The 23,417-nt window shown below is 36.8% G+C and overlaps 1 protein-coding gene across 2 annotated transcripts in view; it reads left to right on the forward strand.

Annotated features, from left to right (window-relative positions):
- The window catches only part of GRB14 (growth factor receptor bound protein 14), a 120,623-nt gene extending 99,388 nt beyond the window's left edge, over window positions 1-21,235 (forward strand). For both annotated transcript variants that reach the window (XM_039241999.1, XM_039242000.1), the window contains 9 exons: window positions 207-344; window positions 5,486-5,596; window positions 5,788-5,883; window positions 12,275-12,355; window positions 17,017-17,133; window positions 17,223-17,295; window positions 17,450-17,537; window positions 19,448-19,541; window positions 20,827-21,235. In XM_039241999.1, coding sequence (XP_039097930.1) covers window positions 207-344; window positions 5,486-5,596; window positions 5,788-5,883; window positions 12,275-12,355; window positions 17,017-17,133; window positions 17,223-17,295; window positions 17,450-17,537; window positions 19,448-19,541; window positions 20,827-20,973 — 945 coding nt within the window. In that variant the 3' untranslated portion in view covers window positions 20,974-21,235. The remainder of the gene's footprint in view (window positions 1-206; window positions 345-5,485; window positions 5,597-5,787; window positions 5,884-12,274; window positions 12,356-17,016; window positions 17,134-17,222; window positions 17,296-17,449; window positions 17,538-19,447; window positions 19,542-20,826) is intronic.
- The last annotated feature ends 2,182 nt before the right edge of the window (window positions 21,236-23,417 follow it).

Here is a 23,417-nt window from a genome sequence, read left to right on the forward strand (position 1 = left end):
GTTTATTTTGTACACATATTTTCATTTGGAACTTGCCTCGGGTTATCAAAACTGATTTATTTTCTGTTGTATTTATATTGCCATTTCAAGTGGTATTGACCCTGTTAGATTTTACATGGTTATATTTGAGATTTTAACAAGACTACTGTAAGGCCACACTATTATTAATTCAAAAATAGTATGAGAATGTCTAACTTTTATTCCAGATGTTTCTGAGTTCAAGCACATATCCTGAAATCCATGGCTTCTTACATGCAAAAGAACAGGGAAAGAAGTCCTGGAAAAAGATTTACTTCCTTCTAAGAAGATCTGGTTTATATTTTTCTACTAAAGGGACATCAAAGGTAATTGAAATGTCAGTGATACGTTATGAGTTATAAGTTAAAGTGGGTTTTACTTTTTTTACGGCTTGATATCAAGAGTTGGTAAATATAGATTCCAAATATTTGCTACAATTTATTTATCTTCTACAAATGTTTATTTATTTATTGAGAGAGACTCCGAACATGAGCAGGGGAGAGGCAGAGAGAGACTGGGAGGGAATCCCAAGCAGGCTCCGCGCTGTCAGTGGGGAGCCCGATCAAGCAGGGCTTGATCTCACGAACTGTGAGATGATGACCGGAACGGAGATCAAGAGTTGGAGGCTTAACCGACCCAGCCATACTGGTGCCTCTGCTGTAATCCATTTAGGAACTGACTATTCAGCTTTGTTTCGCACCAGTGGCAACATATATCCCGTGATGGAATCTAGATACTCTCATTTCGGTACCACATACTGTGCTCATTTCTTCTCTACTCTGAATTCACCCCCTTTTTCCTTATCCTCGGTTGCAGATTTTGAGGTGCAACCTAGCGCACGTCTTTTCTTTTCACCGCAGGTTACACTGCTGATCTTGCCCACTTCTGAACTTCTGTTGTTGTTGATGCAATTAGTAATACTCAGCCGAGTCTGTAATTGCTCTTTAATTCCTTTGTGTGTGTTCGTTTTGTCTCCTTAGCTAGATTGTAGGTTCCTAAAGGAAGGTATAGTACCATCAGGGGGGATAGATTTGTTCCTTTGTATGTTTGTGTGTATATATAACCTGTGTAGTCACATAGACCTCCTTGTGTGCTCGTACACACACCATCGCTCTTATGTGTAATTCTCCCAGTGCTCAGCACTGCGTTCTCTGTTATTTCTGTGTAGTCTAGTCAGCGTTGACTATGCCTTGTTTTGAGAGTGCTAACGTTTTATGCGATGCATTGATATCTTTCAAATAAAACTACTTTTGAGAGTTTTCATGGGCGACCATTTAAAAATTTTTTTTTTTTAATTTATTTCTAGGAGAGAGAGAGAGACAGAGTGAGCAGGGGAGGGTCAGAGAGAGAGGGAGTCACAGACTGAAACAGGCTCCAGGCTCTGAGCTGGCAGTCAGCACAGAGCCCGACGCGGGGCTCGAAGCCACCAACCGCGAGATCATGACCTAAGCGAAAGTCGGACGCTTAACCGACTAAGCCACCCAGGCGCCCCCATGGGCGACCATTTTAATTCTGTTCTCATGCATCTGTTTTTGTCAAACAACATTACTGGTAATCTCGTTTTTTTCCAGGCTGTTTTTCAAATATTATGATAATCATTGGCGTTCAGTAATTTCCCCAACCATATTTCTAGGTGCATTCACATGTATTCTGATATATCTTAACTTGATTCTCAACATATGCATTCAGTCTGAAAATTTCTATTTTTCTTTTATGCTGGAAATGCTCATCCATTATTTATTTCTCACTCTTATTATGTGATCCTTTAAATTTCTGTAGGATTTTCTGTCTTGGTTACTTATGGCTCCAGGCACCCATTTGCTTGTGGCGGCCTCACTCTGTCCTCACAAGGCCTTCTCCTCTTTCTTGGTGTCTTGTAAGAACACCGTCACTGCATTTAGGACCCACCCAGATAATCTGAGATAGTCTTATCTTGAAATCCTTAACTTAATTACATCTGCAAAGACCCTTTTTCTAAATCAGGTTTTATTCACAGTTTCTTGGGATGGGGACATGGGCTTATCTTTGGAGGAGGTGGCTATCACTCAACTCATTATAGGAAGCCAGTGAACATTTTTGAGCAGGAGAGTGAGATGTTCAAGTTGTAAGATTACTATGCCCATAGGGAGCTTTAAAAATCAGAGAGGGAGAGAGAGAAAAAAGAATGAGGGGGAGGGAGCAAAGGAAGCAGAGAACGGAGGGGGACGCAGGGAGAGAGAGTTTAACTAGAGACACAGATGCTCTAGTTACTATCTAATACTGAATTAGACAGTCATTCAGTAATCCAGAGTGAAGTTGATGGGATCTAACGTAGGCCTATGATGAGCAGTGGAGGGGGAAGAAAGGGATGGATACAAGATTCGATGGCAAATGGCTAGATCTTGTTGACCTATTGATGTGAAAGGAGAAGAAGCATTTAAAATGTTCTTAAAGAAGGAGATAAAGAAATATGCAAAGATTTAATAAACAGGAATAGGAAGTTTGCTTCACATTATCTTAGAAGTAAGATAACGATCTTAGTTCTAGATATATTGTGTTGAGGGTGAAGCATTCAAATAGAAATACCCAGAAAACAGTTAATGACTCAGACGGATATTCCAGTGGTGGTCCTAACAGGAGATGTGGAGCCACAAGGAGTAATACTTGACTCTTTCATACTTTCCTGAGCTTTCACCCATACATGGTTTTTCTTTGTTGTTCTTTGCATGAGTGCGTGCACACATGTGTGTATTTCCTTGAAGTTTAAGTGATGGAATGGGGCTCCACTAATTTAGTAGTATCTTCCTTTACAGACATATTTTATTTTTACGTGTATGTCATTTGACTACTAGTATCCTATCATACAGATGCATCCAATTAATTTTTCTTGAACATTTTAACTATTCAAATTTTTCTATCATAAATAATGTCAGGATAATTACCTATTTCTGTAAGTAAGGCTTTGGATTTTCTTTGGTCTAAATTTTAGTGGGGTTGCTTTTTTCCCTTCGTTCCTAAGTGTGAAATTACATATGAAGATGTTTTTTAAACAAGCATGTGCTGGATTATCTTTTTTTTTTAAGTTTATTCATTTAATTTGAGAGAGAGAGAAAGTATGAATGGGGAGAGGCAGAGGGAGAGAGAGATTGCCAAGTAGGCTCCACACTGTCAGCACAGAGCCCGACTGGGGCTGGAACCCACGAACCGTGAGATCATCACCTGAGCCGAAGTTGGTCGCTTAACTGACTGGGCCACCCAGGCGCCCCTACTTTTTTACTTTTAGCATCAGAGGAAAGTGGCTTCTAAATCCAGTAATCGTGCTGATTGTACTTCTTCCAGTGAACCATCACTGGAAGATATGATAATGTTTCTTTGATTTCAAAATTCTCGTTTCTTCTACAACTTTCTCATTAAAATCAACTGCCCATTATATTTTTACTTTAGCCTTCATCTCCTTTCCCTGCCCGACCGTTCTATAAAAGACAGCTCCTATTCCCGCTACTAGACCCATGCATTTTCTTGCAATGGTCTTTCCCTTGGCCAGGCAAAATCACAAGCATCAAACATCTGTTCTCAGCCCAGACTGTAGCTCTTTTTAACATAGTGTCTGACTTTGCTGTACATCAGTACATAATATTCTTCTCTCTAGCCTGTGTCTAATGAGCTCATGTTTTGTACATGAAAATGATTTTAAATTTCCCCTCAAAAAAAGAAATTCAAGGTATTAGGTAACCTCAAGGATTATGACCTTGATATAAATTATGCAGGTTATCTAATGTCTAATGACATTTCTGCCTGGCAAAGAGACAATTTCCTATCATTTTTTCTGTGAGAAGGTCTTGATTTATTATACTTTCTGAAGATCTGGGCTGCATGGGAGTTAGTTAAGCACCGCTACAAGGCCTTGGAGATGTGACTATGACTTTTGTTTAGAGAAACCTCTAAGTATGCCCCTCCTCAACTCTCCCTTGCATACACATGTGCACGTGTAGCCTTTGTTAACCATGCCAACCCAGGCTTGTGGTCTTAAGTCAGTGATGGAGCAAAAATCTGACAAGAGATGAAACTCATCATGCTGCTGTAGCCTTCGAGGGTTTCTTAAGCTGCCTTTTTCTTACATCCAGATGACTCAGCTTCATTGACTTCTACAGTATCAGTGGAGGGGGATGGTTTTATCTTTTCTTCATAGAAATCAGACATTTTACTAGCAAATCAGTTTCTATCAAAAAATAGTTTTAAAGGCCATGACAGTAAGAATACCTTTCTCCTTCCTCTTCCCTTGTGCCAAGGGCGCAAGGCTGGGTCTCTTTTAACAGTTTTCTTTTCTGCCTTATTCTCCCATGGAGTTGGGAACTGTAGTCATTCATTAGATTAAAACGCCTAACAGTGACACACAGAGGAACAGTGACATACACAGAAACCCTCGCTCTACCAATCATCAGGGTTGTAATAGCCTGCTGGTAAATGACTGGAAGTATTTTGGATTTGGATCTGAATGGATTGCTCAAACTGCTGAATGTTCGGGGTTTTCTGTCTTTTCTGTTTTGCTTTGTTTTAGAGCATTGCTTCTCAAATTTCAGTGCATATCAATTACCTGGGGTTTTGTTAAAATGCAGATTTTGATTCAGTAGGTCTGTGGTGGGGCACAGATTTTCCATTTTTAATAAGCTCCCGGGTGATGTGGATGCTGCTGATCTGGGACCACACTCCTAGCAGCAAGATTTTAAAGAACAAATGCAGTTTGGTCAGCTTGGATTATGCATTCAACCCCAGAATTAAGCACTTCTCCAAGTTATTAACCTGTCACAGAATAATATGACCCAGTGATTTCCCATGACCAGCTTTAAATCTCATGGATTTCCCAGAGAAGAAATAGCTGTTCATGATTCCACTTTGCCTTGAAAATCAGACACATTCCACTGCCAGGTAATTTCCCTGAACTCATCTGTACAGGCTCCCTTCTTTTCGTAACAGTAGTCAGGCCCCCCATTTCATTGCTTGCTGTGATGTGTGAGGCAGTACACCAGCAGGAGAGGTGATCGTTTCTGAACAAAGCAAGAAACATTCTCTCTCTCTTCTGTCTTCTCTAACTGCTGTGGAAGCTCAAACCAACCTTCTTGCCTTTGTTCAACCACCATTATTTGAAACCTGGACAAGGAAAACATTTTCAAAAGCCATCTTTGCTGTCTTCTCTCCCTGAGATTCCCAAAATGGTAGTTAAAGAGAAAACTTTTTAAATGGGAAGATAAATGTTTTGGTGTATACTGGAAGTTAAACTTATAAACAATCGGCCACTTCTCAAATCATATAGTATCAAGCTCCTGGTTCTTTAAGAATATAGTAACTTAATTTTTCTTCCCCTTGTTTCCGTGACATTACTTGGAATAGCTTTTGCCAAGGTATAAATTATGCAATATAATAGAAACACAAAAGAGAGTGTACCAAAATATGTATGCACTTCAACAGTCACATATATATTTTTTTAAAGGAACCACGGCACTTGCAGTTTTTCAGCGAATTTGGCAATAGTGATATTTATGTGTCACTGGCAGGCAAAAAAAAACACGGAGCGCCGACTAACTATGGATTCTGCTTTAAGGTACAGGCTTAATATTTTGATAGATGAATAAAGCAAGCCTCAGCCTTTTAGGTAAGCTTGAGTTTCTTTTAATTTCTTTTAAAAAGAGACAGCTTTCTCTTATATATAGGAGAATTTTAGTGGCTTTTATTTCAACAGGTGTTACCTTCAAGATATGCATTAACGATAAACAATGTGCTGTGGCCTTCTAGCCTAACAAAGCGGGAGGGCCCCGAGACCTGAAAATGCTCTGTGCAGAAGAAGAGCAGAGTAGGACGTGCTGGGTGACCGCGATTAGATTGCTTAAGGTAATCTCGCTGCAGGTGTGAATTTTTATTAAATGCTGTGAGTGCCGCCAAAGTTTCAAAACCTCTGTATTTCAAAATGTGAAGACTCACTATGAGTCCATGTACCCAAAAGTATGTATTTTATTTTTTTTTCTAAAAGATAAATATTTGCAGAGTACAATGGAAGAGGCTAACACATTTATCTTTTGTGTGGGGAGTAAGTATTCCATGTTTAGAAATGCTCTGAATTTTATTTTCTTAAAGAGTATTACATGTACAGCTAGTGTAACTGATTAAAACTTCTATACATGACTCAGTATGCATTTTTAACATATTGCCATCAATCCAACATTGACATATATTTTAAAATATGCCCACCAAAGTATGTTTAGTGGGATGATTTTACATTTCATTTAAGTGTTGTATATACATTGTTTTATAGTTTACTTCAAATTATTATGCAAATTTTACTATAGATATACTATGAAAACATCTACTTTGTGCCAAGTAGAGATCATAACCTAAATAAGCATAGTTTGTTAGCAAGCATTTTGAAAGGAGTAGGAATGTCCTAAAGGTTATGTGGGGAAGAGAGACATAGAGTGATTTCCTTTAGAATGTATAGAAAACATATTTTATTTAAAAACTTGTATGGTAGTAAATTTAATTCAACTTCATAATTATATAAATTATCAACCATTTCCTTTTGAAGAAGGGCAGAATAAGAAGAATCAGAATTACTAGTTGTCATACTAGGTTTAGAAAACAGTTTTATTTTTTATTCTTTTTTTTCTTTTTATTTGTTTTTTTATTTTTTAAGCTTTATTCTTTTATTTTATTTTTATGTTTTATTTAATTGATGTGAAATTCACGTAACATAAAATTAACTGAATAAACTTTTAATTAACTATGCTAACATTATGAACATATTATTAATTGTGTACACATTAACAATATGAACGATACAGCATCTAGTTCATTCAAAATATTGGGCAATCACCATCTCTATCTAATTCCAAATTTTTGTCATCTCAAAAGGAACCTCCATACCATCGATGTCTGTGCCTGTCTCTATAGAATTTACCTATTTGGACATTTCATAGAAATGGAGTCATACAATACATGACCTTTTGTGTCTGACTTCTTTTATTTAGCATACTGTATTATAGTTCATCCACCTTATAGCCTGTTCATACTCTATTCCCTTTTTTTGTGGCTGAATAATATTCCTGTGTGTGTGTGTGTGTGTGTGTGTGTGTGTGTGTGTGTGTGTACAGATACATAAGTATATGTTAGACAATTTGTTTACTCATTTATCAATTAATGGATACTTGGGTTGTTTGCATCTTTTGATTATTATGAAGAGTACTGCTATGAACATGTGTGTTAATATATTTGTTTGGATACCTGTTTTCAATTTTGAGGGTATATAACGAGGAGTGAAATTGCTGGTTATATGGTAATTCTGTTCAACCTTTTGAAGAATTATCAAAATGTTTTCCACAGTGACTAACCTTTACCACTTGCACTGTATGAGAATTCCAATTTCTCCACATCTTCACTAACACTTGTTGTTTTCCTTTTTTAAAAAATAATTATCCTAGTGGATGTGAAGTGGTATGGAAGGAAAATCATTTAAATGGCTTAAAGAAAGCTTTTGGATTAACTATGAAATTTGCTTCCTTTTGCTATTATGGCAGATAACTACTGTAGTTAGCTCTTGTAGTATTACAAGAGATTTGTTTTTCAATAATCTACTGTTAAATGACTCTTATGGTTTTGGTTCCAACAAAGCTTAGAAGTCTTGATTCTTTGAAACCCTCATGGTAAGTAATTGCTTCTGTGTTGCTCTCATTGTCTTAAAATGTAAAAAAGAAAAAAACTTTAGGGAGTGTTGGAAACCAGCCAAAGAATTAGTGGGATGTGCATTGGAATCCCCCGAGGAGCATTCGCAAGCCCTGTGTGCCCAGCCTGTACTTGGGGATTCCAATTTAGTGAGTGAATTCCTGATGTCTGCCTAATTAAGAACCAATAACCTCATCCAGTCTTCTCATTTTATAGATGAAGAGGCTTGCATTCTTTGGAATCCTTTAACCCATCACAGTTACTGTAGAGAAAATACCTTGAGGCCTCTGGTTTTCCCTTTCCTTCCATTAGAACTCTGGAAATCAGGCTAGGCTGGTAGAGGAGATGCTTTCCAACCTTATTAGTCAAGGCTTCCTCCCTTTAATTCGATCTCAAGGTCAAACACCCAACTCAGAAGCAGATGGTAAGCCCACTTCCTTTTCTTTTTTAAGCCCACTTCCTTAAAGCAGTCTTTCTGATATGCAACTGATTTTACTAGGATGCACCATTATTTTTTGCATAAGTAGAATTCTGCCAATAAAATTATGGTATGCTTTCATTACACTTATGGTTTTTATTTTCATCTGGTTATTTTATATTTTTTTAGACTTATGGAAGTCGATTTTCATCATTTACCAATTTTGTGTACATATACATTTATCTATCTATCTATCTGAAATAAATTAGGGGAGGCATCTGTAAAGCTTCTTCATATTCTAAGTCTGGTTTTCCTGAATCATTTTCTCTCTCAGAGAATGGACACCCATATTTCATACAGACTATCTAGCTCTGTGCCATCAGGAACTTGAGGGAGGAAGAGGGTCCCAGACAGGTGCTCTGCCATACCTAGAAAGGTAGTCTTTCTAGCCAGTCGCATCCCCCTTGCAAGGTTTGAGGCACATGATTTCTTGATCTCACCAAACATTTCAGACAATGATAGGTCTCTTGGTCCACAGTGAGTATAAGATGCCACAGTTAAGTTAAGGCAAACTTATGAATGTTAGAATTTAAAAAGAAATGTTTGTGTAAGCATTGATGAAATATATTAAAAAAGCTTTTTTTGATCCTTCCATATACAGAATGCTTAGCTTCTGGAAGATTTCTCCTTGCTTTTTTTTCTCATTTGATTCTTTTTAAAGCATCTTTCAAGGTACAAATGTCCACTTTAAAGATGCTTCATTGTCTTAGTTTCTATGGGTGCTGTAACAAATGACCACTTTAGTGGCTTAAAACAACACAAACTTATTATGCTACACTGTTGTCATTTAGGAAGTCTGAAATGGGTCTTTTTGGCCTAAACATAAGGTGTTGGAGAGCCTGCATTCCCTTCCAGAGACTGAGGGAAAATCCATTTCTCATACCCTGTCCAGACTTTAGAGGCCGCCAAGATTCCTTGGCTCATGGTCCCTTTCTCTCCTATTAAAACCAACAATGTTGAGCTAAGACTTTTTCATGCTATGGCTTGGCTCTCTTTTGTGCCTCTTCTTCCACTTTAGAAGGGCCCTTATGCTTATATTGGATCCACCTAGATAATCCAAAATAATCACCTAATGTCAGCATTAGCTGATTGGCACCCTTGATTTCATCTGCAACATTAATGCCTCTTTGCCGAGTAACCTGCCATATTCACAGGCTCCAGGAATTACCATGTGGACATCTATCAGGGCCATTATTATGCCTACTATATATATGTCCCGTGTGTGTGTGTGTGTGTGTGTGTGTGTGTATGTTTAATTGCGGTAAAGCTTTTCCAGATGAGGCAGAGAGGGAGACACGCACCGCTGAGAACTTTTATCCTAGAGGCAATGATAAACTACCACTTTCAAATGGGAACGTGGCATGATCTGTTTCACACTTTAACGTATCCAGAGACAGGAAGCCAGGGCTTGGCAGCACACACATATTTGAAGCAGTCTAATAGGGGAGTCAGCTGCTTTCCCCTGAGAGCTTGTCGTCAGCTGGTGCACCTGGACTTACCTGGTGTTAGAGGTATCTTTTGATTTTTCTTCTTTGGTTTGTCTGTTGTATTTCCAGTTTATCATTGGACGTCGTTGGAGGCACAGGGAGACATGAGTCTGTATCTTGACTAGACTGAAAGGGCCTCTGATTTTCTTTCCATGCTACTTACTAGATAGCGCCTCCTCCAAGAATTTGGCCTCCTATTTTTATTTCTCTTTAGCTTTTCATATACACGTGTAAACTGTTCACGTGGTATCAGAGGAAGATCCTCCTGTTTGCTTTGAAGAAGTTCCGGTTATATATATATATATAGATTCATAGAAAATCTGAGAGTTGCTCATATACAGTGGCCTAGTCACATGTTGTCCTCTTCCCTTCCCTTCAGCTAGAACTCTGCCAGCTTCTAACATATTTTGGCCACTTATCTGCCCCTCTGTAGGACAGGGACAGGTTAAGGTGAATCATGCCCTACCTCTCGGCCAGAGTTAAATGCCTACTAAAGACCAATAACACAGGAACTACTACCTAACACTACAGGTACCAGGGATAATCCATCTTTGAAGGAAACAGTCTTATGAGTAGATAGCTGGCTTTTCACTACTGATAAATAAGGAGCCACCAAGCAGCATGCATGTACCTTTGAAAGTATTGGTTAGAGGTTATTGTATATTCTCCAAAATGAACTTGACTAGGAACTAGCCTTCTCTGTCTTCTTTTTACAGTTGATTTAAAGTAAATTTCATTAGGTCCCATTAATGTCAATCAAGTTGTAAATTAAAAAATAATTTTTATAAGTTGGGAAATAATTGGATAAAGAAGTCAACATAGAGAATTTTAAATGAATGTAGGTTTGTATTCATGTTAAAAGAAAAATCTTGGGAACAGAGACTCTCCAAGCCGCCCTCTGATTTCTGCCTAATTACCAAATATATCCAGTTTGCTGGAATTGCTTTTAAGGAAATAGTCTTTAGTAGAGGAACAGCTCTGTTGGAATGTTTAAATGGAATTCATCCTAAGGGTGAGATTGGGTTCCAGGGTTTCTCCTCAATCTTTTATATAGGACCTATTTTCAAGTTCATTGCGGCTCTGTGAAATGGAAAGAATTGTTGAGGGTAGCCAGAAAACAGAAAAAAGAAAAAAAGGCCTCTCTGTGCCATTGTGGTTTTGCTTTGTTTTGTTTTAAAGAAAGTGGCTTAACTCTCAGGGAAGTACCTTCTAGCTTCAGATGGTGAGCCTCCCAAGATAAATTTGGTTATGGCAGTTTATAGGCTTTTTTTTTTTTTTTTTTTTAAGTAGGCTTTATACCCAGTGCAGAGCCCAACACTGGCTTAAACTTAGAACCCTGAGGTCAAGAGTCAGCCGCTTAACTGATTGAGCCATCCAGGCAACCCATGGGAGTTAGCACTTTTTTCTTTTTTTTAATTTGTTTACTTTTGAGAGAGAATGTGCAAGCAAAGGGAGGGGTAGAGAGAAAGGGAGGCGGAGAATCCCAAGAAGGCTCTGCACTGTCAGCTCAGAGCCCTATTGGGGGCTTGCATCCATGAACCTTATGATCATGACCCGAGCCAAAATCAAGAGTTGGGTGCTTAACCAACTGAGCCACCCAGGTGTCATGGCAGTTAGCATTCTTAATGTTTTCTCAGACTAGTATTCCACTTACAGACCAGACTCTCTTTCTAGCCATGTAGCCTGGCAGCAGAGTCTTACAGTGCCACCTCCTGAAAATAAAGGTACCATAGTTGTACTTTTCTGCTGTCATTTACATTGTATTTTGTGACCCTTTGTGTGAGATCAGCCTGATTCCCACCATTTTGATTTCCCTAAATTTAAAGCCAGAAATTAAACAATGTGATAAGACTTTTGTTACTAGAGGATGCTGCAGTGTCAAGAATCTTTTTTTTTTTTTTTAATTTTTTTAACATTTATTTATTATGGAGAAACAGAGAGAGATAGAGCATGAGCATGGGAGGGACAGATAGGAAGGGAGACACAGAATCAGAAGCAGACTCCAGGCTCTGAGCTGTCAGCACAGAGCCTGATGCGGGGCTCGAACCCATGAGTGGTGAGATCATGACTTGAGCTTAAGTCAGTCACTCAACCGACTGAGCCGCCCAGGCGCCCCAAGAATCTTTAACATAGGGCCAAATTTATGGAATTGCCAGAGAGATGATATAATTTTTCAATCATTTATTAAAGAGTTATGATGAATTTTACCCTATTTTGCTTAAGATGCATGTAAGGTTTTCGGAGTCTTTGTTCCATAAAGTCTGGCATCCTTTCCAAGTGAGCTGTCTTATCAATAGGTGATATATCACTCCAATGCTTCCGGTGCTATGGGTGCTAAGAATAATGACTAAGAATGTCAATTTCAGATCTTTATACTGGTGAGCTAGACCTTAAGTGTGGGTTCTAGTAAAAAACACTCATCTTTTTATCTTTTTTATCATTGTAGGGCACTTACCTTTCAAAATTATTGCTTTACTATTTGTTTTAAGGAAAGCTTATAATTTTTATTTTTTATATTGATGATTTATAATTAACATATTGATTTTTCATCAATTGCCTGTATAGTAAAGCTGATGGGAATGTGTTTTTATTTGTTCTGCAGTATGGCATGCAGCTGTACCAGAATTACATGCATCCATATCAAGGTAGAAGTGGCTGCAGTTCTCAGAGTATATCACCCATGGTAAGGACCATATTTATTAATCTATATATTTTATATCTACATTCTCTTCCCTTACAATTATATTACATTATAAATATACACTACAGTACACTTAACACTCTTTCCTTTTGGTTAAGTAAAGTAACTCTGACACCGTCCAGCATAATGTTATATTGAATTATTTCTTCTTGGATTTCACACAATTGCAGCCTATGTAATCAAATCACAGCAGCTGAGTACCACAAAGCAGTCAATTAAAATAGATAATGTTATATTAAAATTGAAAGAGTTATGTGAGTCATTCTGTGTCATTATAACATTTGGGGATTACATTTTAATATGATTTATAGAATATTTTCCTTGGAACTATAGATGTTTCCTTAATTATTGATTTTTATGGTGGGTTTATTTATTTACTTTAATATTAACTCTGGAATTGTCGCAACCTAGTATATAGATGCCAGTGGTTTGGAATTTTAGAAGATGAAGTAGACACAGGTGAGCTCCTTTGCCATTCTGGCTTTCTAACAATAAAAATTGTTAAGATCTGCTCTTCAGGAAACCCAGAAACTGCTAGCCACAGTGTAGATCTTGCATTACATGAAGTCTAGCACTGCCATTCAGATTTATGCTAAATGCAACTTGAATATTTACTTGCAGATACACCCAGACACATCTTTTCCCTTCTTTAGAACCGAATTTTAATTTACTGTGCATTCACGTGAGAAATTTATTTCTGAACTTAAAAGTTTATGTTCCACTAGTTTTGCTCTTGCTCCTTAATATTGAGTGTATTAAGAATTCGGGTGTATGTGCCTGTGTTACAAATCAGCTAACATGCTGCATTTCCACTTAGGTTAAAAATCTGTTCCTCATGCCTGTGACCAAAGAAGACACATTTCCCCACACGTAATGTAGCCGGCAAAATGCTCAGTTCTAGGAATGAGGCATGAAATAATGTTGATTACTAAGTCTGATAGACTAATATGGAAAAAAAACTCCTATCTGTGGTTACATTGCTTTATGTTATGGAAAAGTAACTTTTCATCTTTGTATCAGGTCACTTTTAAGCCCTAAAATAAGAAACTAAGGAGTGTAATGAATTTTTATAAAAGCAATTGCTTTGAGTATTTTTATAGTTTGTCAACTTACCTTCATCTTTCAATCCACATATATAGAAAGAATAATGGATTTTATGATCTTAATCCTTTTCTAAGTCCTTCTAAATTTCTTTCGGAATCTAAAGTTTTTAGGATAAGCATGTTAATAGCAGCCATGCATTTGAAGGCAGTTGCTTAGTGTCCTGTTAATCACAGGGAAAAATTGTCCTAAACAAAGCATTTTCTAGTCTTATCACGGTCATTCGCATTATAAGCAGGATATTACTCTTGCCTCTGTCCATTGAAAGTGGGTATGTTGCTGATCCATATGTACATGACAGCTTGGTTAGTATAACTTTGCTTTTTCAACACAATGGATAGGAAAAGACACTTCTTGAGTGAATCTGGTTGGAAATAGGGATTTTGTAGGAGGCCTGTGTAGTGAAGACCTATCTGTCCTGTATGGCAGTTATCAAGATCAGACAGAATAGCACTTAAGAATTATACCTCTACTTAAGAATTATACCTCTAACTTACATAAAGGAAACTGAGATGTTTTGGGAGGTATTTGTGTTTACTTTGACATCTATACAGAATCCCACCTTTCTAGGTTATCATGGAAAATCAGTGACCTCTATAATGACTGTCGGTACCCCTCGCCTGCCTCTGTTGGTTTTCACCCAGGCACTGTCTTCAGTGAGCAACACCAAAAACTGAGTATAGTTATATTTTTAAAGGAACACTATTCTTAACTTCTCCACGGATACATTTTGAGAAGGGAAATAAGAAAAAAAAATTTGCTCATGCCATAATGAACATCATAGCTATATATAGCACATAATAGCCACCCCTATCAACCTTTGAATTGAGCATCAGCAGCAGATAATTCAGGGAGCCAAATATATTTGGTCCTTTTCAGCACAGACAAAGGATTCATTTAAGGGACGATCTGTTAGTATGGCCCTGACTGGAGAGATTAGATAGGGAAAACTAGTCTACTCAAGTCTTTATTATCCCTCACTCTTGACACTGAGCTAGACATTGAAAAGTGAGTACCACCCTGTGGTAGGTACATAAATGACCCTAGAAAGAGCCTATTTGTCACTGCTTTTATGTTGAGCTGCCTGTGTGACCTTGGTTGAGTCACTGGTGTCCTGCAGTGTAAAATGGGGGAGGGGGGGCAGTTGCATAATTTCAGGAATTGGTTGCATTTCTGATGTCCTTTGAGTCTGTATGAAGCAAAGGAGAGAACGGTATCAGGGAATTCTGTGCCCTCTTGCTAAGGATGCTGCTGCAGGCTTATCAGCATCTTTCAAGTGGGGTGAGAGTGTGTGTCTACTAGTTGGCACCTACCTATACTCCCTGAAAAACATTTTATATCCCAGGATCACTAGGAGTGACTGGATCTGATCTCAGAGTGTGGCCTGAATAATCCAAGGTGTACCCAGGCCTCTTCTTTCTTGAAAAAAGAGGTATGTCATTAAAATCATGGACCCTTTTTCAGGGCTTGCCCTGTATTCCACCAGAAGAAAGAGCTAGAAAAAGGGACACATATTTGAGAAATACTCTGATTCTGAATGTTATCAACATTGCTTTCTTATGTGAAAGAAATTGAGCTGAAAATGACCTTTTGAGTTCAAGTCAGATTCTGCTTCACTTCTATTTCTTTGTCCACCAAAGGTAAACTATTAATTTTTCATCCACCACCTGCTATTCAGTAGAACACATTTGCTATATTCCTGTTTTTTCTCTAGTGTAGTTAATGTAGCAAATGAAAATATTTATTTGTATCTTAGACTCCCTACTAAGGTCAAGTAATTACAGAACATGGGATCTTGTTTTATGTTCCATCCTATTGTAGGCAAAAAAAAAAAAAAAAAAAAAAGAAGAAAAGAAAGTAAAAGAACAAGAACAGCTGGTTATGTTTATTTTTCTTGACTAACAGCATTTTTATGTTATCAGGACCTTGTGATTACAGAGCCCATCTTGGCACGTAAAGTAGAGATATTATAAGGATAAGGCTATCATTATGATTGAGCTTAGTTACTCTGTGGTTTGGGCAGGTGGAGGCTTTTCATTAATGTCGGCAGAGCAGAAGTATATCCGACTGGTCTACAGCCCGGCACAGAAGATCACGGGGTGAGAAGGGCAAAGTAAGGTGTGACAGCAGATAGAGATTACAGAGACAGCATCTGTCTGGAAAGAGCAGCTGTCAGTTACAAAGGCTCCTGTAACAAATGAAAGATTGCATGCTGGATCTCTAGAAATAAAGATGAACCATAATAAGGTTGTGGGCCACTACAGCAGGGTTGGAAGAGGAAATAGCAAATGCTAATGAAGTGAGATGTATAGTGTGGCGATAAGTGAGCCCCTCAATGTTTTGTGTGGACAAGGTTTTCTTGCAAGCATACATTTGACTTCTGTCTTTTAGATGAAGCCAGGAAGGTCTGAATCCATGTGCAGTTATAAAACGATCTTACACCACGAGTCTCCAGAGGCACACCGGCTCTTCCTTTACCATTAGAACTCCATTTTTTGTTTCACTCCACTGTTAACGAGGGGGAGTCAGTGTTAAAAATTGTCCATGCTATTCTTGAATGTTTTTCCCCCCTTGGGAAAGTTTGAATTCTTAACAAACTGATGGAGACTCTGGAGATTTGATCATTGCATTTTGTTAGGATGCATGACTGGGATGGCTCACTTTTTTAAAAGCTGGGTGCAGAGTAGAGCCCTAAACAAACAAAAAATAGAAATAAAGTCCAGGTTTGGGATATTTTATTATCACCTTCAGAGGATACGGAAACAAAAAGTAATGGCAAGAGGAAGACTTTATTATTCATTTACATTATGTTTTTTCGAAGATGTCTTCTTTCACATCAGTTCTTCTTGTTTTTCTATGTTAATCCTCACAAGATGGAAAGAATGTTCATACATTCAATCATAGAAAATTTAATATGGAATTACTGGAGTCATTATTTCACTAAATTTTATTTTCTAAGTGAGATAAACATGGATGTGATATGCTTATAAAATACATATTGTATTTTGTTCCATTATAAAATATGAGTACTATTTCTTTCTCAAGAAGTGATGTAAGTCAATCTAAGTTATACCTTTTGTCTACCTTGAACCTTTTAAGACAGCTGCTTTATCAGCAGATAGAGTTGATATGTAAATCTCTATCTCGAATGAGATTAATTCAAAAGTGGTGGGTCTTTTAGCCACAGGAAGAGTTACTCCTTTCTAAATTGATGTTCTCAGAGAATATCAAGAAACAGGGTTTTACCAGAGAATTTGCCAGAGAATATGAAGAGATAAGTTTCTGTTAAGAGAAAGATATGCTAAATTTGAAAGCTTTTAATCTTTTTACTCACCATTTAATTCAGTGACCTTAACAAATAACTATGTAATTTATTTAACCAAAATATTTTATAGCACCATTTTATCTTAAATATGTACTTTTAACTTCTTAATTTCCTGCCAGCCACCTTTGGATTCACATTCTAGAGTGGAAACGAATTGCCAGCAAAACACTGAAAGATAAAGATATTTTAATGGTAAAAAAAATGTGTTTTTTCCCAGAGAAGTATATCAGAAAATTCTCTAGTAGCAATGGACTTCTCAGGCCAGAAAAGCAGAGTTATAGAAAATCCCACGGAAGCCCTTTCAGTCGCTGTTGAAGAAGGACTCGCTTGGAGGGTACAAATAGCTTCACATTCTTCAAAATATTTATGATTTGTGTTTGTCTCACCCGAAAAGTGAAATTTGTTTTCCCTTTCCTTGTGCAGAAAAAAGGATGTTTACGCCTGGCCACCCATGGTAGCCCAACCGCCTCTTCCCAGAGCTCTGCCACAAACATGGGTATGTCAGTGCCTGTTCACTGGGACTGAATGGCTGGATGGAAGTGCATGTGGGTGAGGGGACTGAGTGGCTGTGGTGGAAAGTGTATGTAATTAAATTGTGAGGATTTCAAACAGAGCTCTGTACCTTCCCCTACCCCATTGTATTTCTTCAGCCATCCACCGGTCGCAGCCATGGTTTCACCACAAAATTTCTAGGGATGAAGCCCAGCGACTGATTATTCAGCAAGGACTTGTGGATGGGTAGGTTTGATTTAGAGCAGTAGTGACTGTGATCATTCTTATGATTGGTAATTACGTAGTTAATACACACAGTTTTGACTTGAGCGTATGATAAAACAGAAGTGACTCTGTGCTCTAGGGTAGTTACCGTTGTGTCAGAGCAATATCTATTCAAAACCTATTATGCCATGTGTGCTTACATTTGTGCATAAATGAACAGATAACTAAATAGTATTCTCTACTAGGTAACTAATGATGACTAATATTACCCATTTTGTGTAAACACCTGTATCTCAGCTAAAACCAAACTTGCTCTGAGGGGTCAACATTCTGATTTGACCATATAATTGGATTCCAAAGTATGGTTTGTGTCATGACATTATCCTACATGTTATATATATTTTTAAGTTTAATGCAGAGTATATTAACTGTTTTTTGTATATTTTGGCTGCTTGTTTTATTTTTTTCTCTCTGTTTACATTCCTATTTTCTCTAAGTTTTAACAGCTTAAAGTAGTGTAAACCTATGAAAAGAGTACTTCGTAAGTGTTTCTCATGTCATCTTTTAGTGGGGTACCATGGAAGATATAAGAGAAATGTAAATTGTATTATGAAATATTTACAAGCTAAAGAATTATCTTTTTCTCCAATTACTCAGTATTTCAAATACTTCCTGTAATGCTGGCAAAATTCCCTTTTTAAATGCAGTACAAATCAAGGAGGTTGTATTGAGGTTTGGACGAGAAATGAAACCAGCATCAATTTTAACAAGTGGTTGATGGGGTCTTTTATCTTCAAGGGTTGGCTTAAGATGATGACAAGATTGCAAGGTGATTTAATACTGACATTTGGATAAAAATGCATCTTCACATGGAAGATTATTAATAGCAAGTCAGCATTTCACTGGACTCTAAATAAGAGAAGATTTTAATATACTTCTCTATGTGGAGCACAGTCTTTTTAGATATAAATTTGAGCAATCAGCAGAATTACAATCCCATGAGACGAAGAAATAATTCACAAAGAATCATTAAACTGTTTGAAGGATTATAATTTCCCTACTTTCAGAGCCTAGTTTTTATAAATTTTATGAAATAAATGCATAAAGAATGATACTATATATTTTTTAAAATTTTTAATAAAATACTGGGTGGGGGGGGTACATCCTTTTGAAAGATGTGATGATGCCAGGCAGTCCACTAGATGGTAGCGGTGATCCGCTCGGGAATGGGGAAAGAATTACAGCTTGATTTGCCAGTGAAACTCCCTTTTGTCCCATCTCTCAGTGATGTAATGTCGGAATCTCACACAGTACAAATGGAATGGATAATCTCATCAGACATCTGTGATGGCTCAAATTCGGCTGCCTCTTTGCCCAGGCCCAACGAGATTAGTATTGGAGTCACCAGTGGGGATTGTTTGCACAATCTGTTTGCCAACAATTAACACAAAGCTGGTTTTGCGCAGTATCACCAGTAAATAAGAATCCACGCCTGGCAGCATTTGCTCTTAGGCCATCAGGCCGTGTCTTGTTTTTCTACCCTGACATTATAGAGGCTTTTCTGCTGCATTCTTCACGATTAAAGTATATGTTGTTTGGATGTTTCTCTTACTTGAAACATTTTGCTCAAACATTTAGTAAATGATTTCAGGATTGATTTTCTGGAATATATTCATTTCTCACTTTCTGTTGTATATGTAATAGCAGGAACCAGAATTCAAAGAAGAAAGAGGATCATTGTTGAAGAGGGGTTCAAAATGATTTCAATCTAAATAATTTTCTCTTTTCAGGGACTAACATAACCCATAAGTTAAAGTACTAATACGCTAATGCCCCATTCTCTGCACAGATGTGTTATGTGTGAATACGATATTTTTTATGAAATACATGAGTAAAGTGGAAACATAATGAAATTCCTTCTCTCTCTTTAGAGTTTTCTTGGTACGGGATAGTCAGAGTAACCCCAAAACTTTCGTACTGTCAATGAGTCATGGACAAAAAATAAAGCATTTTCAAATTATACCAGTAAGTAATTTGTGATTTCACATTTGTATATTAGAGATGATCTTAATGCATAAGCTTTTGGAAACTTTGGTTTTCTTTGGCTCTTTTATTAAATATAACCGGGAGCTTGTGCTTTGACTAGACTTAAGTTTGGCAGAAATGGTTTTATGAGCCTGAATTAATATAAGAAATACAGGAATTGTAAAAATTAAATTTCCCTTTTTCCATGAAATATGATTTGCCAATATTGCATGGACCCCATGCCACCTATTGTTAAAAGGCCACTAAAGATCCTTTCTGAATTGTACTAGTGGTTCTTTAAAAAACCATTATTTTTAAACCCTTTCCCCTTTCTTATCTCAAACATGGGGTTTTTTTTTGCTACTGTTTTGTTTTTGTAGTTCTGCTTTGAATCATTATGGCTAGTACACAGGTGCTGCAGAACTGGAGAACCTTTAAACTGTTCTAAGCACATTTAAAAATTTTCTGTAATTCTGCTTCTGGGTAGCACACTTTGCTTTAGGATTTTTGTTGCTTCTGTTGATGGTGTGTGTGTGTGTGTGTGTTTTCATGTGTATACGCATGTGATTTATATGTTAGAAGCAGGTAGTGTGCAATAGAGATTCAGTCTACTTTCAGGAACGTTTTATATAAGATTGCTAAGTTGCTAGTGTTCCCTTTTGAATGGCCTCTTTTTGGAATTATCCAAATTCCATATGAAGTATCTTCCCAACTTCATTGTCCTTGGGTGAGTATGAATTGTTTGATGTCACAAGACTTAACTGCCAACAAAGAAGATGATGGTGAAGGAGAAGCAGCAGCAGCAGCAGCAGCAATCATTCCATTCACATGTTTGATTGCTTCAGAATCAGTTTACTGGTAGAAATTATATGAATATTTGTTTCTAGTAGACTAGATGAGGCTGTTAGGTAGACAACATTCAGATATGAAAATTAGTTTCTGTCAATGGGAGCATTAAAATCTTGTGTTTACTTTTGCACTGAATAGTGCAGATTTCTCACTATTGATTCACAATAGTCAGGCTATTCTAACTACAGAATGTTAGGAGAATTTGAGGTAGAGAAAGTAGAGCAGCCACAACTGCGGATCCTAGGATTAGATGACATTCTTCTAAATACAAGTGAAGCTACAAACAAGAAGTCAACGCATCATAACATTCTTTTCATTAGCCTTTAGTTTCATCCACTTGTGCATTTTAGTATATAAAGACACAGTATGCAGTACGATAGGATTGCCCTGTGGGTATCTCTTCCTTCTTACCAGTTTGCTGTTTTCCCTCCTGTAGGTGGAAGACGATGGTGAATTGTTCCACACTCTGGATGACGGCCACACGAGATTTACAGATCTAATCCAGCTGGTGGAGTTCTATCAACTCAATAAGGGTGTTCTTCCTTGCAAGTTGAAACATTATTGTGCTAAGATTGCTCTTTAGCCAAACCAGAAGTGACTTGTTAAACTGTTGAAGAAAAAGGACTCATGACAAAAAAAAAAAAAAAAAAAAGGAAAGAAAAAGAGAGAAGGAAAAGAAAGAAAGACCATAAACAAGGGAGAAAACGTTGCCATGGTGAAAAGAATCTATTTCACCTTCAAGTTACAAAAAATAGCTTGCGCATTGCAGATAAGCAAAGATTTGGATTGGCATTACGTTCATCATCTAAAATTCATTAGTTAAAATTAAACCTCAGAAAAAATGATTTGGTGTGTTCTTGTGTGATTTTACATAACTATAGTGTTTTCGTCAAATATGCATATTTTAAACATCTTTCTGTCCTCATTTACTAGCGTTACATTTGAATTCTTAAACACAAAGTATGAAAAAACTGGGGAGGGAGTTCAGAATGAATTATTTGCAGACTGAATTTCAATTACACTACTTTTTTTTTGACTTAAGAAGAATGATAAAATCTTGAGCTATCAATTGAAAAAAGCTACCCACAACTTTTTAATAAAACTAAAAAGTATTTTGAATTACATATTTTCTGAGTTTATTGTAAGCTTAAAATCAAGTCATATTTTCAAGTATCGGCATAAAATTATCTTGAAATATGTTGACTTTTAGGATGACTTTTATTAAGTTATTAAATTATTAACTATCCTATAATAATTACACTGGTGTTGTACCTGTTAGTAGCACATTACTGATTGTGTTTTATTTCATTCACTTAAAGACTAACTGGAGGTATCTTTTTAAAGAAAAATGATCAGGATGTAGAAGGGATTCATGTAATTAGCACATGCCTTTGTGACCTGTCAGCAAATGGGTGAGATCAAAGATTCAAAATCTATAAAGATCCTGCTAGACAAATTCATGCTCTTCTCTTTGTCTACTCCCTTTTCAATTGGCAACATCCATATGGAAACCAAAGACTTTGGAAACTTGAAATACTCACCTCCATTATCACCTCTCTGAGGCCATCTGGGAAGTTTTTGTTGGGATTTTGTGATTCTTTTTTCCCCACTTTTGATGGACAGCTATTCATTGTTCAAGAAAAGAAAAGAAAAGAAAAGAAAAAAGAAAAGAAAAGAAAAGAAAAGAAAAACACCAAATTAAAATTATTCAAAATACACGATTTCTTCTAATTGATCCTATAACAACACTGTAAGAAAGTTAGGATGATTTTTTAAAAGAAAACATTTCAAAAATGCATACTTTGATTTTAAATATAGGCTATATATTTTTGGCAACAAAGCATCTGAAGACATGAAATGGTAATAAACCAATTATTACTGAAAAAAATACTGGAATATAAAAAATATTAAGTTTACTTTCAGCCAAATCAAGCCTAATTCTTAAAGCCCTGAAACTTAGAACATGAATCTGACGTTATAAAATATCCATCTGGTGTCCACAGGGCTTAGAAGACACACAGGACCTCTACATGGAAGAGCAAGAGGCAACACCCTGGCCCTTTCAACCTTGCAAAAGAGCCTTCTGTATTTCTGACTTATATCCAATTTATAAAAATAGTTTGTGTTTTGAATTAAAATGCATTTTCTCATTTTGCACCCAGTTTAAATTGACAGTATCAGAGAATGTCCTATTTTAAAGACTAGACTCTCAGAAATTGACCAATCTATGCTTGTCATTGTTATTTGTGTCTTGGACTTCATTTATAATCTAAATTTATTATTGTGGAGCCCAGATGTTGAATGTAATTCCTTACTTTGATCTTAAAGCATGAGTCCAGAAAAATTACTGAGGAAAGGTAGACACGATCCTTCCTGACTCCTTCTGATAAATAGGGTTTTAATATGTACGTTTGTGTGTACATGTATGTTAATCTAACATGAAATTAAATCCAAATATATCAGACACATTCAGAGGTAGTACAGCATTGAATGGATTTCCAAGAAAAATGTGAATTATCTCTGGATTATGTTTCATTTGATTCAGCCATATTTTACTATCTTATACCAATTTGGATAAGGATTAGGACAAATCAGCTCTATTTTCTTCATTTTTCTTTTCATATGTTAGAATGAGTATGCTTCACTCTCCTAGAAAGAAACTCTGCAGACCGTCTGGTCGGTGTTGTTTTTATTTTCTCTTATGGAAGAATTAAGTAATTATTCTGAAACATTCAGGAAACTCAATGAAACAAGATAAAAAATTATTATAAGTATTTCTGAGAAAAATTGGTCTTTTCATGTGTTTAATGATGTATTCCCTGACTGATCGAGTGTATTAGATGGAGATTTTTGTGTTAACTTTACTAGAGTAGTCAACATCATTTATTCACTGACCTATATGATCTCTGACTTTTGATCACCAGCAATGCCAACTCTGCATGTAGTTGTACTATGATAATGACATTAGACTATCCCCTCGATTATGGCTTCTCTGAAAAGGAAAGTTTGTCCTTGGTAGTGGTTACA

The sequence above is a fragment of the Hyaena hyaena genome, unplaced genomic scaffold, assembly GCF_003009895.1.
Source record: "Hyaena hyaena isolate Hyena2069 unplaced genomic scaffold, ASM300989v1 scaffold_207, whole genome shotgun sequence".
In the NCBI taxonomy this organism is placed as follows: Eukaryota; Metazoa; Chordata; class Mammalia; order Carnivora; family Hyaenidae; genus Hyaena; species Hyaena hyaena.